General features: G+C 48.8%; 2 protein-coding genes and 1 pseudogene across 2 annotated transcripts; 2 read left to right on the forward strand and 1 right to left on the reverse strand.

The window, feature by feature from the left end:
* Nucleotides 1-14,075: 14,075 nt before the first annotated feature.
* Nucleotides 14,076-15,247, reverse strand: LOC137536923 (histone H2B 1.1-like). The gene is made up of 2 exons (XM_068259097.1): nt 15,128-15,247; nt 14,076-14,339 (listed from the first exon to the last, which is right to left on the reverse strand). The coding sequence occupies exons 1-2, from the start codon at nt 15,245-15,247 to the stop codon at nt 14,076-14,078; spliced, it is 384 nt and encodes a 127-aa protein (XP_068115198.1).
* A 403-nt stretch (nt 15,248-15,650) lies between these two features.
* LOC137534874 (histone H2A type 1-like) lies at nt 15,651-16,043 on the forward strand. Its single transcript, XM_068256556.1, has one exon. The coding sequence runs from the start codon at nt 15,651-15,653 to the stop codon at nt 16,041-16,043; it is 393 nt and encodes a 130-aa protein (XP_068112657.1).
* A 7,113-nt stretch (nt 16,044-23,156) lies between these two features.
* Nucleotides 23,157-23,472, forward strand: LOC137534879 (histone H4-like; annotated as a pseudogene).
* The last annotated feature ends 1,099 nt before the right edge of the window (nt 23,473-24,571 follow it).

The following is a 24,571-nucleotide window of genomic DNA, read 5'->3' on the forward strand; positions in this document are numbered from 1 at the left end:
CGCTCAATCGGCTGATTCCACTTATAGGCGAGAATAGACTAAAGAAAATGGCCGGGTAGAGCCTTTTTATACATCAATAGGCTGAATCCCACACCACACCCTCTGCACACGGTGCGCAGAGAACCAATTGTCTATTACCTTATAGAACTTGTACTACGTCTAACGTCTTACTACATGAGTTCCAATCACTGATTGGCTGCACATAATAACCACGCCCAGAGCAGCCAATGACTGAACGGGACATGCTATACATTATCCCCTAAGGCCAACACCACGCCCCCTGCATGCCGATATGCCTATTATACAACATTATGTCTTCTGATTTATTCAGGGAAACACTGCGCCAAAGTTCATACACTGATTACCAATTTATACAGTCAACAATCAAAGATGGGTTCGCTGCAGAAAGTCCAGTTCTTGGATAACAAATTTCAGTTAAACTGCCGCGCTCTCCATTCCTGTAATCACAAAAGACAGACTCCGCATAGGGTAATATTGTTTGGTCCTGCTTTTCACACTATTCCACCAACTACAAGTCACTCGTGCTCTGTGCTCCCCAGGTGGTGAATCATCTGTCTCCCTCACCCCCTGTTCATAAATTCTCACCAGATTCTCTCCACCTCAGTTATCAGGTGGGTCTCACGCATATCACAAACACTTGCTCCCGATCCTCTCTACCTCAGCTGCCGAGCGGGTTTTATGGATATCACAAGACCTTATTCCTGCAGGGGAAAGATCTCAGATGTATCCCACCTCTTTATTGGGTGGAAACAGCGCTTTTTGTTATTCCAATCAACACGATCCTCAGTGATTTGTAAAACCTCTTATGGGGACTTTGATTTATTTTCTCCGTTAAAATCAATTAATACACTGCAGGGATGGCATCCAGCCAGTTGATGTGCATGTCCTAGTTGAATCCTCTGGTGTGTCTACAATTACATATCCTTTGTTGCATTCCAGTGTAACAGTTTCTTGAAAGCTGTAGTAGTCCTTGGATCCTAATATTCTTCCATTTCTAACAGTTGGTTTCTGACAAGTGATTTATGGAACAACGAGGTTGCACTCACTCCTAGGAACTTTATGTCACACACAGGCTGTCTCCTCACTCTGCACAGCAGCATCAGGGATTCCCTGAGGAAGCGGGCAACTTTTATCCCGCGAAACGGATGTTAGGCCTTTGTTACCCCCATACTTTGAATGTCTGTATGATCCTGGAATAAACTAGCAAGCATTAGTTTTGGTGCCCAGCGCTGTTTTCTTTCTACTGCATGCGAGTTGAAGGAGGCCCTTGTGCGCAGACTACTGGAAGCATTCCCCCAGCCTTCCACCCCCACTGTAACTGCTCTGCCAAGCCAGCAAGAGGTGCCTGCCATTGCCACTAGCAGCACAACAACAACCACCAGCAGCAGCAGCAGCAACTGGCGCCCCGGAGACCTGAAGAGCCTAAGCAAGAGCCTGTATGCAGTGCAGCAGCCCAGAACAGAGGTGCCCGCCACAGCATCCACCACCAACCAGCACAAGCAACGACTGACCACCATGGTGTCTGACTATATGGGGTCATCCAGCGGGCTCAATGACACCGACAGCCCCGTGGACCCCTTGGAGTACTGGGTCAAGAGACTGGACATCTGGAGCGAGCTTTCCCAGTACGCCCTGGAACTCCTACCCTGCCCTCCTTCCAGTGTCCTCTCAGAGAGATGCTTTAGTGCGGCCGGTGGCGTGGTCACAGAGAAGCGCTCTCGGCTCTCCCACGCCTCTGTGGACAAACTCACCTTCCTGAAAATCAACCAGGCTTGGGTGGAAGGTGAGTTCCTGGCCCCTATTGTCGGACACAGGGGGACATGAAGTGGCTGCTGCATGTGCTGTTGTTAACTATGCCTGCCTTTATAAAGACATTTACTACCTGCCTAGTGCCTACCTTGGTTAATTTTTTGGTGTTATGGTACTACTACCAGTAAGTTGCCATGGTCCTCCTTCTGAGCTGCTGAACTGACCGCCCGCTTTGTCCTCCTGACTCAGTCGCTACTACACTCTGCGTTCACACTGCCCGGGTCGCCGGGTGCATTTAATTTTTTGGCCAGCACTATGACGCTGTGCTACTACTACTGTGCTGCTGCTGCTGAACTGACCGCCCGCTTTGTCCTCCTGACTCAGTCGCTACTAGTGTTGGGCGAACAGTGTTCGCCACTGTTCGGGTTCTGCAGAACATCACCCTGTTCGGGTGATGTTCGAGTTCGGCCGAACACCTGACGGTGCTCGGCCAAACCGTTCGGCCACATGGCCGAACTAAGAGCGCATGGCCGAACGTTCCCCGAACGTTCGGCTAGCGCTGTGATTGGCCGAACGGGTCACGTGGTTCGGGCCCGAACGCGCTCTGATTGGCCGAACGGTCACGTGGTTCGGGTAAATAAATACCCGAACCACGTCATATCTCCGCCATTTGTCTCTGGGTTTAGCTTTGGGTAGGCAGGCAGGGTAGTTCGCTCTCCAGCCACGCTAGCCAGGGTCCCCCCCAGTCATTGTGTGTCGCTGCTGGGAACAGTAGTACACCGCTCGCTCAGCCACACTATATATAGCATTGTTTACTGCCACTGTGTACCTCGCTCAGCCACGCTATATATATAGCATTGTGTTTTCTGACACTCTGTGTACACGGCTTAGCCTGACTAATATAGCATTGTGTGTACTGCCACTGTGCACCTCGCTCAGCCACGCTATATATAGCATTGTGTGTACTGCCACTGTGCACCTCGCTCAGCCACGCTATATATATAGCATTGTGTTTTCTGACACTCTGTGTACACGGCTTAGCCTGACTAATATAGCATTGTGTGTACTGCCACTGTGCACCTCGCTCAGCCACGCTATATATAGCATTGTGTGTACTGCCACTGTGCACCTCGCTCAGCCACGCTATATATAGCATTGTGTGTACTGCCACTGTGCACCTCGCTCAGCCACGCTATATATAGCATTGTGTTTTCTGACACTCTGTGTACACGGCTTAGCCTGACTAATATAGCATTGTGTGTACTGCCACTGTGCACCTCGCTCAGCCACGCTATATATAGCATTGTGTTTTCTGACACTCTGTGTACACGGCTTAGCCTGGCTATATAGCATTGTGTGTACTGCCACTGTGCACCTCGCTCAGCCACGCTATATATAGCATTGTGTTTACTGCCACTCTGTGTACACCGCTCAGCCAGACTATATACCGTTGTTTACTGACACTCTGTGTACACCGCTCAGCCAGACTATATACCATTGTTTACTGACACTCTGTGTACACGGCTCAGCCTGACTATAAAGCATTGTGTGTACTGCCACTGTGCACCTCGCTCAGCCACGCTATATATAGCATTGTGTTTTCTGACACTCTGTGTACACGGCTTAGCCTGGCTATATAGCATTGTGTGTACTGCCACTGTGCACCTCGCTCAGCCACGCTATATATAGCATTGTGTTTACTGCCACTCTGTGTACACCGCTCAGCCAGACTATATACCGTTGTTTACTGACACTCTGTGTACACCGCTCAGCCAGACTATATACCATTGTTTACTGACACTCTGTGTACACGGCTCAGCCTGACTATAAAGCATTGTGTGTACTGCCACTGTGCACCTCGCTCAGCCACGCTATATATAGCATTGTGTTTTCTGACACTCTGTGTACACGGCTTAGCCTGACTATATAGCATTGTGTGTACTGCCACTGTGCACCTCGCTCAGCCACGCTATATATAGCATTGTGTTTTCTGACACTCTGTGTACACGGCTTAGCCTGACTATATCGCATTGTGTGTACTGCCACTGTTCACCTCGCTCAGCCACGCTATATATAGCATTGTGTGTACTGCCACTGTGCACCTCGCTCAGCCACGCTATATATAGCATTGTGTGTACTGCCACTGTGCACCTCGCTCAGCCACGCTATATATATAGCATTGTGTTTTCTGACACTCTGTGTACACGGCTTAGCCTGACTAATATAGCATTGTGTGTACTGCCACTGTGCACCTCGCTCAGCCACGCTATATATAGCATTGTGTGTACTGCCACTGTGCACCTCGCTCAGCCACGCTATATATAGCATTGTGTGTACTGCCACTGTGCACCTCGCTCAGCCACGCTATATATAGCATTGTGTTTTCTGACACTCTGTGTACACGGCTTAGCCTGACTAATATAGCATTGTGTGTACTGCCACTGTGCACCTCGCTCAGCCACGCTATATATAGCATTGTGTTTTCTGACACTCTGTGTACACGGCTTAGCCTGGCTATATAGCATTGTGTGTACTGCCACTGTGCACCTCGCTCAGCCACGCTATATATAGCATTGTGTTTACTGCCACTCTGTGTACACCGCTCAGCCAGACTATATACCGTTGTTTACTGACACTCTGTGTACACCGCTCAGCCAGACTATATACCATTGTTTACTGACACTCTGTGTACACGGCTCAGCCTGACTATAAAGCATTGTGTGTACTGCCACTGTGCACCTCGCTCAGCCACGCTATATATAGCATTGTGTTTTCTGACACTCTGTGTACACGGCTTAGCCTGGCTATATAGCATTGTGTGTACTGCCACTGTGCACCTCGCTCAGCCACGCTATATATAGCATTGTGTTTACTGCCACTCTGTGTACACCGCTCAGCCAGACTATATACCGTTGTTTACTGACACTCTGTGTACACCGCTCAGCCAGACTATATACCATTGTTTACTGACACTCTGTGTACACGGCTCAGCCTGTCTATATAGCATTGTGTGTACTGCCACTGTGCACCTCGCTCAGCCACGCTATATATAGCATTGTGTTTTCTGACACTCTGTGTACACGGCTTAGCCTGACTATATAGCATTGTGTGTACTGCCACTGTGCACCTCGCTCAGCCACGCTATATATAGCATTGTGTTTTCTGACACTCTGTGTACACGGCTTAGCCTGACTATATCGCATTGTGTGTACTGCCACTGTGCTCCTCGCTCAGCCACGCTATATATAGCATTGTGTGTACTGCCACTGTGCACCTCGCTCAGCCACGCTATATATAGCATTGTGTGTACTGCCACTGTGCACCTCACTCAGCCACGCTATATATATAGCATTGTGTTTTCTGACACTCTGTGTACACGGCTTAGCCTGACTAATATAGCATTGTGTGTACTGCCACTGTGCACCTCGCTCAGCCACGCTATATATAGCATTGTGTGTACTGCCACTGTGCACCTCGCTCAGCCACGCTATATATAGCATTGTGTGTACTGCCACTGTGCACCTCGCTCAGCCACGCTATATATAGCATTGTGTTTTCTGACACTCTGTGTACACGGCTTAGCCTGACTAATATAGCATTGTGTGTACTGCCACTGTGCACCTCGCTCAGCCACGCTATATATAGCATTGTGTTTTCTGACACTCTGTGTACACGGCTTAGCCTGGCTATATAGCATTGTGTGTACTGCCACTGTGCACCTCGCTCAGCCACGCTATATATAGCATTGTGTTTACTGCCACTCTGTGTACACCGCTCAGCCAGACTATATACCGTTGTTTACTGACACTCTGTGTACACCGCTCAGCCAGACTATATACCATTGTTTACTGACACTCTGTGTACACGGCTCAGCCTGACTATAAAGCATTGTGTGTACTGCCACTGTGCACCTCGCTCAGCCACGCTATATATAGCATTGTGTTTTCTGACACTCTGTGTACACGGCTTAGCCTGGCTATATAGCATTGTGTGTACTGCCACTGTGCACCTCGCTCAGCCACGCTATATATAGCATTGTGTTTACTGCCACTCTGTGTACACCGCTCAGCCAGACTATATACCGTTGTTTACTGACACTCTGTGTACACCGCTCAGCCAGACTATATACCATTGTTTACTGACACTCTGTGTACACGGCTCAGCCTGACTATATAGCATTGTGTGTACTGCCACTGTGCACCTCGCTCAGCCACGCTATATATAGCATTGTGTTTTCTGACACTCTGTGTACACGGCTTAGCCTGACTATATAGCATTGTGTGTACTGCCACTGTGCACCTCGCTCAGCCACGCTATATATAGCATTGTGTTTTCTGACACTCTGTGTACACGGCTTAGCCTGACTATATAGCATTGTGTGTACTGCCACTGTGCACCTCGCTCAGCCACGCTATATATAGCATTGTGTGTACTGCCACTGTGCACCTCGCTCAGCCACGCTATATATAGCATTGTGTGTACTGCCACTGTGCACCTCGCTCAGCCACGCTATATATAAAGCATTGTGTTTTCTGACACTCTGTGTACACGGCTTAGCCTGACTAATATAGCATTGTGTGTACTGCCACTGTGCACCTCGCTCAGCCACGCTATATATAGCATTGTGTGTACTGCCACTGTGCACCTTGCTCAGCCACGCTATATATAGCATTGTGTGTACTGCCACTGTGCACCTCGCTCAGCCACGCTATATATAGCATTGTGTTTTCTGACACTCAGTGTACACGGCTTAGCCTGACTAATATAGCATTGTGTGTACTGCCACTGTGCACCTCGCTCAGCCACGCTATATATAGCATTGTGTTTTCTGACACTCTGTGTACACGGCTTAGCCTGGCTATATAGCATTGTGTGTACTGCCACTGTGCACCTCGCTCAGCTACGCTATATATAGCATTGTGTTTACTGCCACTCTGTGTACACCGCTCAGCCAGACTATATACCGTTGTTTACTGACACTCTGTGTACACCGCTCAGCCAGACTATATACCATTGTTTACTGACACTCTGTGTACACGGCTCAGCCTGACTATAAAGCATTGTGTGTACTGCCACTGTGCACCTCGCTCAGCCACGCTATATATAGCATTGTGTTTTCTGACACTCTGTGTACACGGCTTAGCCTGGCTATATAGCATTGTGTGTACTGCCACTGTGCACCTCGCTCAGCCACGCTATATATAGCATTGTGTTTACTGCCACTCTGTGTACACCGCTCAGCCAGACTATATACCGTTGTTTACTGACACTCTGTGTACACCGCTCAGCCAGACTATATACCATTGTTTACTGACACTCTGTGTACACGGCTCAGCCTGACTATATAGCATTGTGTGTACTGCCACTGTGCACCTCGCTCAGCCACGCTATATATAGCATTGTGTTTTCTGACACTCTGTGTACACGGCTTAGCCTGACTATATAGCATTGTGTGTACTGCCACTGTGCACCTCGCTCAGCCACGCTATATATAGCATTGTGTTTTCTGACACTCTGTGTACACGGCTTAGCCTGACTATATAGCATTGTGTGTACTGCCACTGTGCACCTCGCTCAGCCACGCTATATATAGCATTGTGTTTTCTGACACTCTGTGTACACGGCTTAGCCAGACTATATAGCATTGTGTGTACTGCCACTCTGTGTACACCGCTCAGCCAGACTATATAGCATTGTGTTTACTTCCACTCTGTGTCTGCTGGGCCTGGGAACAGTAGTACACCGCTCACCCGCCACTGTATAGCATTGTGCTCTGTGTCGCTGCTGGGAATAGTGGTACACCGCTCACCCGCCACTGTATAGCATTGTGCTCTGTGTCGCTGCTGGGAATAGTGGTACTGTATAGCATTTCTGTACTGCCACTGTACTGCTGCCAGTCAGCGTGTACTGTAAGGATAAGTGAAATGAGGAAGAAATCCGGTGAAAGAGGAAGGGGCAAGGGAAGAGGTGTTTCCCCTGACGGTTCACGTACAGGCCACAGGGGAGCACCCAAGAAAACCCACTCAATACCGCCCATGTTGTCCAGGACAACAACCCTCACAAATCCAAAAGAACAGGACCAGATAATTACTTGGATGACCTTTCAAGCATCCAGCAGTGGGTTAAGCAGCACCAGCACATCACGCACGAGGTCCGAGTCCTCAGCCAGTTACAAGGAGCCAGTGGGCACAAAGCTGACACAACCGGCAGCGACACCACGCACACAACTGCCAGATAACCAGTCCTATGAATTACCTCAGGACACAATGGGGTATTCGCAGGAGCTATTCCCAGCCCAACAAACTTCCACCTATGAAAGGTCAATGGAGGAACAGCCAGAAATGTTGTGCCCGGATTCACAACCATTAACTGTGGGAAATGCACCGCGCACTGAAATACAAGGCGAGTCCGAGGAGGACTCGGAAACCCAAATCCCAGAGCAAGTTGGGCAGGAGGGGTTGCAATTGCAGGAGGTCGGCCGACAAGATCTGGAAGACGACGTTGGAGTGAGCTGCGCAGAGGTTGTTCTGGGGAGCTCTACTCCACGGCGGCGGCCCCCCACAATGACATATGACGAGTTTGAGGAGATGGAAGAGGAGGGTATGGACAATGTGGACAGAGACCCAGATTTTATTTGTGAACGAGAACATCGCCGTCGTAGCAGCAGCACAGATGAGTCTGTTGAAGAACCCACTGCTGCACGAGTTCGCCTTGTGCCACAAGGTAGGCGGCGCGCAATTTCAGGCACCACAAGCGTGGAAGTTCAAGTGAGAGGCAAAAGAGGAGGAAACAGAAATCGCCAGCAAGGAGGCAGGTGCTCCAAAGTCTGGGCTTTCTTTGAAGACTGCACTGAGGATGTTACCATGGCGATTTGCAAGGTGTGCAAGACTCGCCTGAGCAGGGGGAAAAGTATTAACAACCTCTCCACCACCAGCATGAGCCGCCACATGCTATCCAAACATCCCACTCTGTGGGCAAACGCGGCAGGACAGGGTACCAGCAACACTGCCTCCCTTGGGTTCACCAGACTCACCACCAGACCCGCCTCAGCAGCAGCAGTAGCCCAGCCATTGCATGGTTCACAACATTTACAAACATCAGACGACGCTGACACTGTCACTTTCCGGAGTAGTGCTCTTGAGGTCTCCCAGTGTTCATCAAACACAACAACCAACAGCCCTGCCGTGTGCAGCGCTACGGTTCAGTTGTCTGTGTCGGAGATGTTTGAGCGCAAGAGGAAATTGCCAGCAAATGACCCCCGGGCCGTGGCAGTAACAGCCAGCATAGCCAAGCTTCTGGCCTGCGAAATGCTGCCATATCGAGTGGTGGAGACAAACAGCTTCAAGGGCATGATGTCAGTGGCCATCCCACGTTACGTGGTTCCCAGCCGCTACCACTTTGCGCGCTCTGCAGTGCCTGAGTTGCATGAGCACGTGGTCAGCAAAATAACCCGAAGCTTGAAGAATGCCGTTGCCTGCAAGGTTCACCTCACCACTGACACCTGGACGAGTGCGTTCGGACAGGGTCGATACATCTCCCTTACCGCGCACTGGGTGAACCTTGTGGAGCCTGGCAGCGATTCCTCACCTGCTACGGCGCGGGTGTTGCCCACGCCGCAAACAGCTGCACCGCCGTCCCTCCCACTGGATAACAACAGCAGCACCTACCTCTCTGACTCCTTCTCCTCCAACGCATCTCAAAGCTGTACCTCATCCGGAAACGCTAACCCAGCAGCAGTAGGATCGTGGAAGCAGTGCAGCACAGCTGTTGGCATGCGTCAGCAAGCGTTGCTGAAGCTGATCTGCCTTGGGGATAAGCAGCACACAGGGGAGGAAATTTGGAAGGGAATAAAGGAACAGACGGATTTGTGGCTGGCACCGCTGGACTTGAAACCGGGCATGGTTGTGTGTGATAATGGGAGTAATCTCATTTGCGCTTTAAGGTTGGCTAAGCTGACACACATCCCTTGCCTGGCGCACGTGATGAACCTAGTAGTTCAGCGGTTCCTGAGGACATACCCAGGCGTGGCCGATCTTCTGTTGAAGGTGCGTCGAGTGGCCAAACATTGTAGAAATTCCAGTACTGCTTCGGGGGCACTCGCCAAGATGCAGGAGCGCTTCAATCTCCCCCACCATCGCTTGCTGTGTGATGTCCCTACGCGCTGGAATTCTACGCTGCACATGCTAGCACGCTTTTGTGAGCAGAAGAGTGCAGTGGTCCAGTACATGACGGCGCAGTACCGAGGCGCATCCGGACAGCTGCCAAGCTTCTGTGGATCCGATTGGGCCAACATGTTGGACCTCTGCCAAGTCCTCCAAAATTTTGAGCAATCCACGTTGCTTGTGAGCAGTGACAACTCTTCAGTCAGCATTACCATACCACTGCTGTGTTTACTGAAGAGGTCAATGTTGAAAATCAAGGAAACAGCTGTCATGATGCAACTGGGGGAATCTGAAGGAGAAAACGATCAGCGTGATGGTACCAACATCAGGCCATCCGCCTCAGGGAACGCTGGCCCCAGCAGCTATGACGAAGAAGAGGAGGAGGAACAGCTGGAGTTGGAGCAGGAATTTCATGCCACCACTGACGAGGGCCAGAGCGGTGCACGTTGGACTTCCACAATTCAACGCGAATGGTCAGCAGAAGCAGACCAGGAGGAAGGTGACGACTATGATGCATCACAACAACTATCACAACGCTCACAAGAGGATGATGAGGATTCGGGTAGGACTCTGGCACACATGGCTCAATTCATGCTAGACTGCATTGAACGTGACCCACGCATTGTGCGCATTCTGGACAACACCAATTACTGGGTTTATACCCTTCTGGATCCACGGTACAAACACAATGTTCCAAAACTGCTTGAAGAAAGAGTCAGACAGGTCAAAATGGAAGAATACCAGCAGGCCCTTGTGGAGACTTTAGAGAGGAGATTGACATCCTCCCCCTCCTCTAGCCAGTTGTACGCAGACAGACTGACTTCCGCAAACCCAGGACGACCAGGAGGGCAGCAAACAACGCAAGCCGCAGCTAGTGCCCAAAAGGGAATGGTATCGGCAGTGTCCTTGGAGTGGGAACATTTTCTGACACCCATGCAGCAGCAGCCCACTGAACAGCAAGCATGCAGATCCACCTCCAACACCGATCGCCTGGAGAAGATGGTCAAGGACTACATGTCAGATGACGTAGCTGTGTCGAACAATCCATCTGCACCCTTCAACTATTGGGTATCGAAGCTAGACACCTGGCACGAACTGGCAATGTACGCAATAGAGGTGCTGGCTTGCCCGGCAGCCAGCGTTATGTCGGAACGTTGTTTCAGTGCTGCCGGAGGCATCGTCACAGATCGGCGTATCCGCCTCTCCACAGAAAATGCAGACCGTCTGACTCAAATTAAAATGAATCAATCCTGGATTGGAAATGACTACGCAACACTCCAGGACCCCAACCAAGTAACATGACCAATGAACATCTGGGATGGTGTAGCATTTCCGGTCCCTGTTTATTGAACCTCTCATCTGTATTACATTTATGACTGCATGGCGGCAAAAAGCATTGCTGCTATATCCGCACGCTTTTTGTCCTCATGCAAGGCCTAGGTTGTTGTGTCTCAAAAACCGTGGCCTTCTCCTCCTGCGCCTGCTCCTGTTCCATCACGTCTGCTGCTGCTGGGTTAGCGTTGCCGCGTGGTCCCTGTTTATTGAACCACTTATCTTTATTACATTTATGACTGCATGGCGGTACAAAGCATGCTATCCGCACGCTTCTTGCCCTCATGCAAGGCCTGGGTTGTTGTGTCTCACAAAGCGTGGCCTTCTCCTCCTGCGCCTGCTCCTGTTCCATCACGTCTGCTGCTGCTGGGTTAGCGTTGCCGCGTGGTCCCTGTTTATTGAACCACTTATCTTTATTACATTTATGACTGCATGGCGGTACAAAGCATGCTATCCGCACGCTTCTTGCCCTCATGCAAGGCCTGGGTTGTTGTGTCTCACAAAGCGTGGCCTTCTCCTCCTGCGCCTCCTCCTGTTCCATCACGTGTGCTGCTGCTGGGTTAGCGTTACCGGTCCCTTTTCCTGGAACCTCTTATATGTATTACATTTATGACTGCATGCCGACAAAAAACATGTTACCTGTGCAAAGAAAACAGACATTTCCCGCATTTAAAAGACAGTTTTCCCTTTGAAACTTTCAAATCGATTTTCTCAAAAACTATAAGCTCTTTTTGCTAATTTTTTTTTTCCTCTTGTACCCACTCCCAAGGTGCACATACCCTGTAAATTTGGGGTATGTAGCATGTAAGGAGGCTTTACAAACCACAAAAGTTCGGGTCCCCATTGACTTCCATTATGTTCGGAGTTCGGGTCGAACACCCGAACATCGTGGCCATGTTCGGCCTGTTCGGCCCGAACCCGAACATCTAGATGTTCGCCCAACACTAGTCGCTACTACACTCTGCGTTCACACTGCCCGGGTCGCCGGGTGCATTTAATTTTTTGGCCAGCACTATGACGCTGTGCTGCTACTACTACCATCAGTATGTTGCCGTGGTCCTTCTGTGCTGCTGAACTGACCGCCCGCATAGTCCTTCTCCTGACTCAGTCGCTACCACCACTGCACTCTGCGTTCACACTGCCCGTGTCCACTGACAACTCTGCTGCGATGTCATTGCTAATTGCTGCAAAAAAAACAAAAAAAAAATTACAAAAACCTCTCTGGAGCCTTTTTGCCGTCAGCCACTCATCCTCCTCCAGCGGTACCTTCGCCGCCAAGTGCCATTGGAACTCGCCTTCACCTCTGACTGCTTAACGCGTATATCCCTTTTTAAAACCACTTATTACCAATTAATAGCCCCATTTAAAGTGTTGATTTCACTTTAAAATCCATTTTCTCTAGAAAAAATTTTTTTTGGGGAATTTTTTATGTTGAAGTTATGTTGCCCCTTATCACCTCGATAATCCATGCTATTTGGGGGACTGTAGCATGTATGGGGGCTTTGTTATTAACGTTAAAAGAAAATCCGCCTCCGGGCGTGAATCCGCGCGTGATTACGCCATTCACGGGAAAAAATCCGCGTGGTTGCGTGGACGCGGACGAAAATCCGCATGCGGCGGGGGCCGAATGCGGATTTTTTTTTGCAACCACGCGGATTTCCGAATTCGTGGATGAGGCACATCCGAGCATCCCTGCGTAGTTGTGCACAGTGAACACATTGAAAGCTTTTGGCTCAGCTCAGTAACTTTGGAGGCACTGTGATTGCAGCGTAATATGATCCTCCTAAACAGCTGCACTTATCTTCTGGTAATGCTTTCTTTCACTGTGCAACGTTTGCTTTCAAAGTGTACAGATGCACATGTAGGTGAAATATATGTAAAGCATGTGATTGCAGCATGTGGGTATTGTGTGCTAACAACCATTTCTGCTCTCTGCTCGTCCCTCCTCTGTCCACTCCCTGCCCTCTGTCCATCTTCTCCCCTTTTCTGTGTGTCCACCCCCCTCTCCTTCTCCTGCTATTCATTTAACCCCGAATGCTTCCGTAGTAAAATGATCCGAGATTCGGATCAAAGATCCGGATCTCTTCAATGATCCGATTCGAATCATCCGGATCATTGAAAAGATCCGAACTTCCCATCTCTAGCTAACAGTCTCCCATTTTGAGTACAATCCATTGACCACAACTCTTTGTGTTCTGTCCATTAGCCAGTTCCCTATCCATGCACACAAACTCTTCCCCAGTCCTTGCATCCTCAACTTTTGCACCTTATTATGATTGCAGCATGTGGGTATTGTGTGCAAACAAACATTTCTGCTCTCTGCTCGTCCCTCCTCCCTTCTCTGTCCACCCCCCTCCCCTTCTCCTGTCCTGCTAGTCATTTCACCCCCAAAATGCTTCCGTAGTAAAATGATCCAAGATGCGGATCAAAGATCCAGATCTTTTCAATGAACTGATTCGAGTCATCCGGATCATTGAAAAGATCCGAACTTCACATCTCCATTAAAATGAGAACATATTGGCCCAAGATTAAACTAGACAAGTCTCCCGATAACTCTGTAGTCGGTCTGGGTTAATTACTTCTCTCAGCCGCACAAAACCCGTCAGACATCCATGTGGCTGGGGAGCCTCAGTACAACCCTCTCCTCCAGGACCCAGTTGATCTCGGATTTAAGGCTATAGTAGCGACCAAAATATTACACAATCACCATAAAATTAAGTGATAGTATAAGACTGCTCTGTAGTGAATTAGTGGGTGGCTCTTAGAAGAGCCTTTGGGTTATTATGCTCGGTATGGGGCGCTGCTGGGCAATTACTTGGCGCTGGTGTACTTGGTGACGGCCTTGGTGCCCTCGGACACGGCGTGCTTGGCCAGCTCTCCCGGCAGCAGCAGGCGGACAGCGGTCTGGATCTCCCGGGAGGTGATGGTGGAGCGCTTGTTGTAATGAGCCAGGCGGGAAGCTTCCCCGGAGATGCGCTCGAAGATGTCATTGACGAAGGAGTTCATGATACTCATGGCCTTGGAGGAGATGCCGGTGTCGGGGTGCACCTGCTTCAGCACCTTGTACACGTAGTAGTGTTGTCCGGATCATGAACGATTCGGATCTTTGATCCGAATCTATTTTATGAGTCAATCATCCGAATCATCAAAATGAACGATTCGGATCGCAAAAGGGGCAGGGCCAGGAGCGACACGCCCCCTCTCAGCGGGCAGCGGGGTCCTGGAAGCAGGGATCGCTCAGTTGGAGGGGAGCCAGCCTTGCAGGGAGACAGGTAGATGAGAGAGAGGGGACATGGGTGCCACTGCCAGATATGTGTAGAGCACACATACTGGCTATAACGTGCTGCCCATTATAGGCTGTCTGTTCCGTAGTGCTGCACAGTGATCACATGGGAAGCTTTTGGCTCAGCACAGCTCAGTAACTTTGCAGACAGTGTGATTGAAAGGCAATATAATCCTCCTGCACTCGGCACTAAACAGCTGCACTTATCTTCTGGGAATGCTTTCTTTCACTGTGCGACCTTTTCTTTCAAAGTGTACAGATGAACATATAGGTGAAATATATGTAAAGCATATGATTGCAGCATGTGGGTATTACGTGCAAACATTTCTGCTCTCTGCTCGTCCCTCCTCCCATCTCTGTCCACTCCCTGCCCTCTGTCCATCTTCTCCCCTTCTCTGTGTGTCCACTCCCTCCCCTTCTCCTGTCCACAGACCTGTCCTGCTGTTCATTTCACCCCCGAATGCTTCCTGTAGTAAAATGATTCGAGATTCGGATCAAAGATCCGGATCTCTTCAATGATCCGATTCGAATCATCCGGATCATTGAAAAGATCCGAACTTCCCATCTCTAACACGTAGATGGCGTAGCTCTCCTTCCTGGTCTTCCTGCGCTTCTTGCCGTCCTTCTTCTGAGTCTTGCTCACCGCTTTCTTAGAGCCCTTCTTGGGCGCCGGGGCGGACTTGGTTGGTTCAGGAGCCATGCTGATTCTCAGTAACTCTGCAGAGTGCGGAGACACAATGAGGAGCAGCGCCGCCTCTCCTCCTTATATAGGCGGCCTATGCTAATCAGGCTGCAGCGCTTCTCTCTACACTATTGGGCAGCGTCACTGGCTGATGCTTTCCTTCCCTCTCACTGACTGGAGACCCGCCGTGTGCAAAACACATTACTGAGAACCCGAAGATAATCCCATTGGTGGATTCAGCGCAGAGGAACGCCCAGAGTTTGCTGATTGGAGAAATGCTGGACCTGAATTCCATTGGCTGAATCGGACAGGAGCCAATAGGGCGGCAGCGCAGAACAGGCAGCAGAGTATATAGGGCAGGAGGAGGAGTGAAGGCGGCTATTCCAGTGTGTTGGGGAGAAACATCCGTAGAGCTGATATTATGTCCGGAAGAGGCAAACAAGGCGGCAAGGCTCGTGCCAAGGCTAAGACTCGCTCCTCCCGGGCCGGGCTGCAGTTCCCAGTCTGCCGTGTTCACCGTCTGCTGAGGAAGGGCAACTATGCGGAGCGGGTGGGGGCCGGAGCTCCGGTCTATCTGGCCGCAGTGCTGGAGTATCTGACCGCTGAGATCCTGGAGCTGGCTGGCAACGCCGCCCGGGACAACAAGAAGACCCGCATCATCCCCCGCCACCTGCAGCTGGCCGTGCGCAACGACGAGGAGCTCAACAAGCTGCTGGGTGGGGTGACCATCGCCCAGGGGGGCGTCCTGCCCAACATCCAGGCCGTGCTGCTGCCCAAGAAGACCGAGAGCCACAAGGCCGCCAAGAGCAAGTAATTCCCTGCAGCAGCCGGACACACACTGTACAGAACCCAAAGGCTCTTTTCAGAGCCACCCACACTGTCTACACAGAGCTGATATATATGCTGCATAATCTGCTGAGCGCTCTTTCCATATGTTTCCATGGCAGCACGATAGGGTTAAGTCCCACCCACTTCACCCCATAGGACCAAGAATGAATAAATTAAAACCCTTAAGCGTCCCTCCCCAGTCTTTTTTTGTCCTCGAATCACCTCACCTCATGGGACCGTGCTACAAAAGTTTCAGAAGACTTCAGGAATGATATCTGCTTCCTTTCCAGCAGGTTCAGCCTCTCCTGCTGAAGGTTCCCTGCCAGCAACTAAATGGCGCTGGCTGGCGAATTCACCATTTCTGGCCATGGTGCAGGTCGTATGGCTGCAATGCTCCCTATTATGACCCCGTTATATTACTTGATTGTGCAATGCACTCTCCTCTGAGACTCCATACCTTGGTAGTTAGCCTGTTTTCCTTCCTGCCGCTCTCCTCGTGCGAACACGCTCTGGCGTGCGTTCCAGCTTCTGCGCTGGGTGCTTCCGCGTTCCGGGGCGGCTGACGTCACTCCCGTGTGACGCTCTCGCGTTCCATTGGCCGGCTGGCGCCGCTTCCGTATGACGCTCTCGCGTCCCAGTGGCCGCTTGTGTTGCGGAATGGGGCGAAGGCGGCGTTCGGCACTTCCCCAATTGCCCATTGGTCAGGGCGGATCAGTGGGGGATTTAAGCCGGCTCTCTCTGTCAGACAGGGTCTGCGAGTCTGACGGAGAGGTGGTAGGGGAAGTTCTCCTCCGGATTGGCGCAGCCAGGTTCATTGGCAATTAAATATTGGTATAATATTTGTTCTAGGGGGAAGAAAGTGGCATTCTTTACTAATTGGCAGGTTTCTTAAAGTTTCTTTCTTTCCACAGCAGGATTGCTGTAGTATGGAGTCTTCCCTACCTGATAGTGACCAGCCTGATGGCCTAAGGTAGGAAGCAGATTGTAAGTGGCCAATATTTTATTTTAGGTAAAAGAGTGCTTACTAATTAGGCTCTGTTTGATTATTTTGCAGCCTAATTCAGGAGCAAGTGCGGGGACTGGACCAGACAAGCCTATACGGGGATCCGTCTGAGCCGTATTCCCCCAAGAGAAGTTTGACCCCTAAGAGGAGATCTCCATCTCGGTCCCGCTCACGCTCCCGTTCACGCTCCAGTAAACGCTCCTCCTCCAGGAGACAGGATAGCTCATCTCCTAGACGTGGAGATTCAAGATCGAAGAAAAAATGCTGGGCATGTGATAATGACGTTATGAGTGGAAAGCTGGTATGCAGACCGTGCTTCACTTCTATGGCCAGAGAGCCGGAACAGCCCATGGATATCTCCGCCATGATCAAACAAGCGGTCCAGGAATCTATGGACCAGTACATTTCTTCCTTACCTCAAACCAGTCATCATAAGGAATCCGAATCATCAGTGGGCCCCTCGGCTAACACAGAACCCGACCAACCAGCAGTTGGTTTTGAGTTTGCCCTTGTACAACCATACATTAAGTCGGTAAGAGAGGCCATGGAGTGGCAGGATGAGGAAGCTCCCTCTACTTCTACACAATCGAGGAAGGATTACTACGCTCACCTGAAGAAGAGTACTAAAACTTTTCCATTTATCGATAGAATTAACGAGGTTATATTGGATGAGTGGAAGAAAATTGATAAAAAGCCGTCCTTAAGCAATAAATTTAATAAACTGTATCCCCTGGAGGAGAGTAAAACGACAGTGCTAGACGAACCGCCTAGAGTGGACGCATCAGTCATGAATCTAGCCAGACATGTAACATTACCTCGGGAAGATTCAACCTCGTTCACCGATCCTTTAGAGAGAAAGATTGACTCAGAATTAAAGAAATCGTATACTTCATCAGGGAGTGCCTGCAAACCAGCAGTAGCCCTGACAGCAGTCGCAGAGGCTCTAAGAGGGTGGACAGAAAATATCGAAGAAGCCATTAGGTCTGATGCTGATAAAGAGATTATCATCGCAGCTCTGGACGACTTCAAACTCACAGCCGACTTTGTCGGTGAAGCAGCAGTTGACATCCTCCGTTGCTCATCAAGGTCTATGTTACACTCTGTAGTCTCCAAAAGAGCTCTATGGCTGAAGCATTGGTCAGCTGACCAAGGATCCAAGCAGGAATGGTGCAAGATTCCTTACGATGGAAAAAACTTGTTCGGACAAGCTATGGACTCAGCCATCAGCAGGGTGACTGGCGGAAAATCTGGCATGATTCCTCAGGACCGGAAGAGCAGGAAACCAACGTCAAACCAAAGACCAGCCTATCAGCAGAATAGATTCAGATCTGCTACTGGATATAGGCCTTCAGGAGGATTTAGAAGGAATTGGCAGAGTTCACAGGCTACCCTGCAAAGGTTAAATAAACAGAGAAAGACTACCCAGGGTACCAGCCAACAGAAGTCCTTTTGATGGTCGAACCGCTCAGGCATTACCTGTAGGCGGGAGGCTTCAGGCCTTTGCAAATGTCTGGGCGGACAACATCAAAGACCCCTGGGTAGTACAGACGGTACGATTCGGACATCGATGGAAGTTCACCAAGATGCCCCCCAGAATATTCAAAGCTACAAGTATTCCAGTATCACAGGAAAGGAAAGATATTCTGATGGAGTACGTTCAGAATCTTCTAGCAAAAAACGCTATCATCCAGGTTCCTCAAGCCGAAAGGGGGATGGGAGTTTACTCCCCGTTATTCTTAGTAAAAAAGAGATCAGGAGATCTCCGTCCTGTGATGGATTTAAGGAAATTAAACAGATATATCAATCTGGCGAGATACAAGATGGAGACTTTGCAAACAATCACAAGAGTAGTCATGAAAAACGATTGGGCACTCTCAGTCGATCTAGAGGATGCCTATCTCCACATTATGATCCACCCTCTTTACCAGAGATTCCTCAGATTTGCCATAGGCAACCTTCACTTCCAATTCCGCTGTCTTCCCTTCGGGATCTGTACAGCGCCAAGAACATTCTCGAAGGTTCTACTATCTCTAGTGGAGATCCTAAGAGTACAAGGACTAAGACTGTTCCATTACTTGGACGATCTGCTATTATTAGATCAAGACATGGGACAGATATTGCAACACAGACAGACATTGCTATTACAACTGGAAAACTTTGGATGGAAAGTAAACCTGATAAAGAGCCAACTGGAACCGTCAAGGAGTATCATATTCTTGGGAGCTTTGTTCCACACGCATTTGAACTCAATAAGCCTTCCACTGGAGAAGCAAGAGAAACTTATTCACAAGGTACGGAACATGATCTGTCTGTCATCAACATCAGCAACTCGGTGCTTGAGCTTACTCGGAACCTTGACGTCTACGATTCCTATGGTGCGATGGGCGCAGTGGCACAGCAGGACTTGGCAGATGGGTTTCCTGAATCAGTGGCACAGCAGAGAGATGTCCCAGCAAATCATAATATCTCAGCCGATGAGGAACAGTCTATTGTGGTGGACAAACAGGGAGAATCTTTCAGTGCCATTACAGATCTGTCCTTCTCCCCCAACTATAGTCACTACGGACGCCAGTCAGACAGGATGGGGAGGACACCTAGAGGGTCAAGTGACACAGGGTGTCTGGAGACATCAAGATTCCACTCTCCCAGCAAACATACTGGAGATACGAGCGGCCTATCTAGTCTTACACAAATTCAAGTCACACTTAAGAGGAAAACAGGTTCTTCTGCGGATGGACAACCGCACCGCGGTAGCCTATGTAAACAAACAAGGCGGGACAAGATCCAGACGGCTTCTGGAGGAAGTAGCCCCAATTTTCTATCTAGCAGAGAACCACTTACTCAGCCTAACAGCAACATATATTCCAGGTCCCGAAAATCTACAGGCAGACTTTCTAAGCAGGAATCGCCTGGACAACAACGAGTGGACCCTCAGCGACAGCATATTTCAAGAGATCTGCAGTCACATAGCAATTCCAGAGATAGATTTGATGGCAACCTCAAAGAACTCAAAATGCGAGATCTTCATGTCCAGATGGCAATGCAGGAAGGCGATATCAACAGACGCCCTGATAGCGGAATGGAACTTTTCAGTGGGGTATGTATTTCCCCCGGTGCCGTTGATTCAGAAGCTATTAACAAGACTACTCACGGAGCCAGTCACCCTAATAGCGGTAATTCCGTTCTGGCCAAGGAGACCCTGGTTTCCGCTGCTATGGCGTCTGAAGACGTGCCAGCCGATGAGACTCCCAGACTGTGCCAACTTACTGCACCAGGGACCGATACTCCATCCCAATCCAGCAAGACTGGAATTAGCAGTATGGACATTGAAAGGAGGAAGCTGGAGTTGTTGAAGCTCCCAGATTCAGTGATTGAGACCATATTAAAAGCAAGAAAACCAGCGACAAAGACATCATATCAAAACATCTGGCATAGATTTATTACATTCATGAGTCAATATAATCTTGATCCCCTCAAACCTCAGATAAAGGAGATACTATTGTTTCTACAAACTGGGTTGGATAAGGGATTAGGGTATCACTCATTGAGAGTCCAGATTTCAGCCTTATCAGCACTAACTGATTACAGATGGGCTCTACATCCCCTAGTTGTGCAGTTCCTCAGAGGGGTAATGAAACAAAAACCCCCGAGGAAGACCTTCTTCCCCAAATGGGATTTACCTCTAGTTCTGGAAGTCCTGTCAGGTCCACCATTCTCACCAGTAAAGGACTGTGATCTTATACACCTAGCATACAAAGACGTGTTTCTCGTGGCCATAGCATCAGCTAGACGAGTCTCAGAAATCCAAGCGCTAGGGTCTGAGGAACCATCGTTAACCTTCTTCCCAGACAGAGTAATCCTCAGACCTATTCAACAATTTATTCCAAAAGTTGCAACCTTATATCACTTCAACCAGGATTGGACTTTACCAACATTATGGCAAGAAGGGGACACTATTCCTCATCCTCTAGATGTGGGGGCGACTTTGAAAGAATATATTTCAAGAACCGCTTCTATTAGGAAGTCAGAAAGACTTTTTGTTATTTCTACAGGATATAGAAAGGGCCTACCAGCATCTTCCAGGACAATAGCCAATTGGTTGGTCAAGACTATCCAGGAAGCATATAGAATACGTAATCTGGTTCCTCCACATCAGATTTGTGCACACTCAACTAGGGGTCTAGCGGCCTCCTGGGCAGCATTCACGAAGGTGTCTCCAGAAAAAATATGTCAAGCCGCAAATTGGAGTTCAATGAACACCTTTATGAGACATTACAGGGTAGACCCAGCTGCAAGTTCTTCTATACAGTTTGGAACAAGTGTGTTATCTGTGAATACTGTAAATAGTGTGTGAATATCATTAAAACTTTTGAATCGCACCTCATCCCTCCCTAGTGTTATTGGCTAGTTATGTCCCTATCGTGCTGCCATGGAAACATATGGAATTAGGAAAATTGGATACTTACCTGCCGGTAATTTTCCTTTCCAGATGTGTCCATGGCAGCACGAGGCTCCCTCCCTAGATTCGGTGATTCCGAGTTACAAGACTGGGGAGGGACGCTTAAGGGTTTTAATTTATTCATTCTTGGTCCTATGGGGTGAAGTGGGTGGGACTTAACCCTATCGTGCTGCCATGGACACATCTGGAAAGGAAAATTACCGGCAGGTAAGTATCCAATTTTCCTAAATACTTCCAGCTAGGTGGTCTTGCTCAGATCTTTCTGTAGTGATCTGTAGAATAAGTGCAAAGATTTTTGTGCTGGCGCGTATCGGTATTCTGCGGTTCACACAAGGAAAGATTTTTTTTTTGCTTCACAGACATGACCTTTTTCTAATAGTCGTCTCCCCAGTACAAGAAGGAAAGGCGATAAATCTGATTAGCAATAGCTGATATTTTCGAATATCCCGCGCATAGTTAACCGCCTTTCCAGCAATTTTAAAGATCCTCCCTACCAACTATATAATCCCAGAATTATTTTGTCAGGAATGGATTTGCGCCACACGCCTATAAATCCTGCGAAAATACCATACAGGAAACCGCTTCCGCCGTCACTTTTACTCTCTCCTTCCCAGCATCGTTCCATCTCCGTTCCCATTCCGAATGACCGAGCTGGTTATACAGCTTCCAAATATAAGAATTTTCCTATATTTCCAATAATCTATTTCTCCTCAATCTTTCATCAGCCGTTACCAACATCTTCCTGCAATGTACTCCCCATACAATCACCACTGGTGACTGGAATAGGATGATTGTGAGCGCCTCCTGTCAGATCCGTCGATGGTGATCAGTGCTATGCATGTTTTCTGTCCCTGTTCTATCGTTGCAGCTGCTACCACCGTCTACACAGATACAATTGAATGTAGAAAAACACAGTACTATATTGCCATATCTATCTATGGCCCTAGCAGCTACATGACAGATATTTTACTGCATGAACTAGAAGACCATAATGATCAGCAATCGGCCACAGCGACTGACGTCTGGATTAACAGAAATGAATGATGAGAGATTAATCTCCAAATTGTCATTTCATTTTTGTGGAACTCGGCAACACTACAGCGAGCTGTCAATACAAAACCACATGCCTCTGATAAGAAATCATTACAGCTCCTTTCGAGAAGGGAAAAAGCCCCTTCGCTCCACCCCTTCACAGCAGTCCCCTATTAGGTCCGCATGTTTACAAGGACATAGAAGATATTGTAGAGATTTATCATGCAAAAATAATGTAATCCTTGAGAAACAAATCGACCGTAATTATCATTTAGCAGTTAGTTATAAAACTACATACTGGTATTTACATTTTGCAGTGGAGTAACGATTTTCTGCAAATACAGTGTCTGAGCAGTACAAATGTACACGTATTACTGCAGCTAAACGACAAAAAGCTACATATTGACCATCTATCTACTGCATAAGTACATATAATGAAAAGATGCAGAAAAGAGTATATTTAAACAACGTTCCAAATCTGCCTGTGGCTCCGCCTTCTTCAGTGCAGTCTCCCCTCAGGTCCGCCCAGACTGTATAAGAGGAGAGGAGGCGGCCGCACAGATCAATTCATTTTTTAGTAGCAGAGAAGAAACAATATCGCAGTCATGTCTGGCCGAGGAAAGGGCGGGAAGGGACTCGGGAAAGGAGGCGCCAAGCGGCACAGTCAGGAAGGTGCTCCGGGATAACATCCAGGGCATCACTAAGCCCGCCATCCGCCGCCTGGCCCGCAGAGGGGGTGTCAAGCGCATCTCCGGCCTCATCTATGAGGAGACCCGCGGAGTGCTGAAGGTTTTCCTGGAGAACGTCATCCGGGACGCCGTCACCTACACCGAGCACGCCAAGAGGAAGACGGTCACCGCCATGGATGTGGTGTACGCCCTCAAGCGCCAGGGGCGCACCCTCTACGGCTTCGGGGGCTAAACTCCCCATTTCCCTGATTATAACAACTAAAACAAAAAGGCCCTTTTCAGGGCCACCCACTGTTTCTATAGAAAGCGCTATGGGAATATGTTGAACTCAAATTTACAATTTCATATTTATACGGAAGGTGTGTATAAATATGTAATGCACGGCGGCATTGCTATTAAATATTATAATACATATATATGTGCTGAGCAAGGAGAGGGGGTGATTGAACAGAACAGTGTTATACAATATAACATAATGAGCTGTTACATCTGAGGTCAGTATCAGATACACAATGTAACATAATGAGCTGTTACATCTGAGGTCAGTATGATATACACAATGTAACATAATGAGCTGTTACATCTGAGGTCAGTATGAGATACACAATGTAACATAATGAGCTGTTACATCTGAGGTCAGTATGAGATACACAATGTAATCATGTTGTTCCGGTGGGATCCTATGCCTGGCGGTTTTGGTGGGAATGTTTGGTGGCTTGAGGGATTAAAGAAGCTACTGCCGGGGTTGGTGGGTTGTGTTCTCCTATGGGCGCTGGGCCACAGTCTCCATGTGTAAAGGGAGTTCCGAGGTGACCCGATAATTCCACGCCGTTGATTACTGAAGTTTGAGCACAGCAGAGATACATAAATGCAAGCTGCTCGTGACTAGGAAATGTGACCTTTTATGGAAATAAGCGATGCTTGAAAGATACATGTTTTTACATCGGTGAATGTGCCGCATTCTAATCCTTTTGTGAATATATAAGAGTGCTGTCATGTCGCCTCAGTGTAGTGAGCAGTCAGAGCCACCCACACTGTCTGCTAAAGAGCTTTATGCATGTTAATATTGTTTTGTTGGTGACGCTCCACGTGCTTCATCCCAGGCATATTTATTGGTCCTTTGCTAGTATTAGTAATAATCACTTCTATAGATGCTATGAATAGTAGTAGTAAATAATCGTTAACCAACTGTTCCCCATCCCCTTCTTGCACCTGTAATACTGTGGATGAGCTTGGCAGGATTTGTAGTGGGGGGGGGGGGGGGGGGGGGGGGAGTAAAACACACCGGGGGCCCATAGCTACGCCACTGATGAAGTATTATTCTCTGTTCA

This window comes from Hyperolius riggenbachi, chromosome 10 (genome assembly GCF_040937935.1).
Source record: "Hyperolius riggenbachi isolate aHypRig1 chromosome 10, aHypRig1.pri, whole genome shotgun sequence".
Taxonomy (NCBI): domain Eukaryota; kingdom Metazoa; phylum Chordata; class Amphibia; order Anura; family Hyperoliidae; genus Hyperolius; species Hyperolius riggenbachi.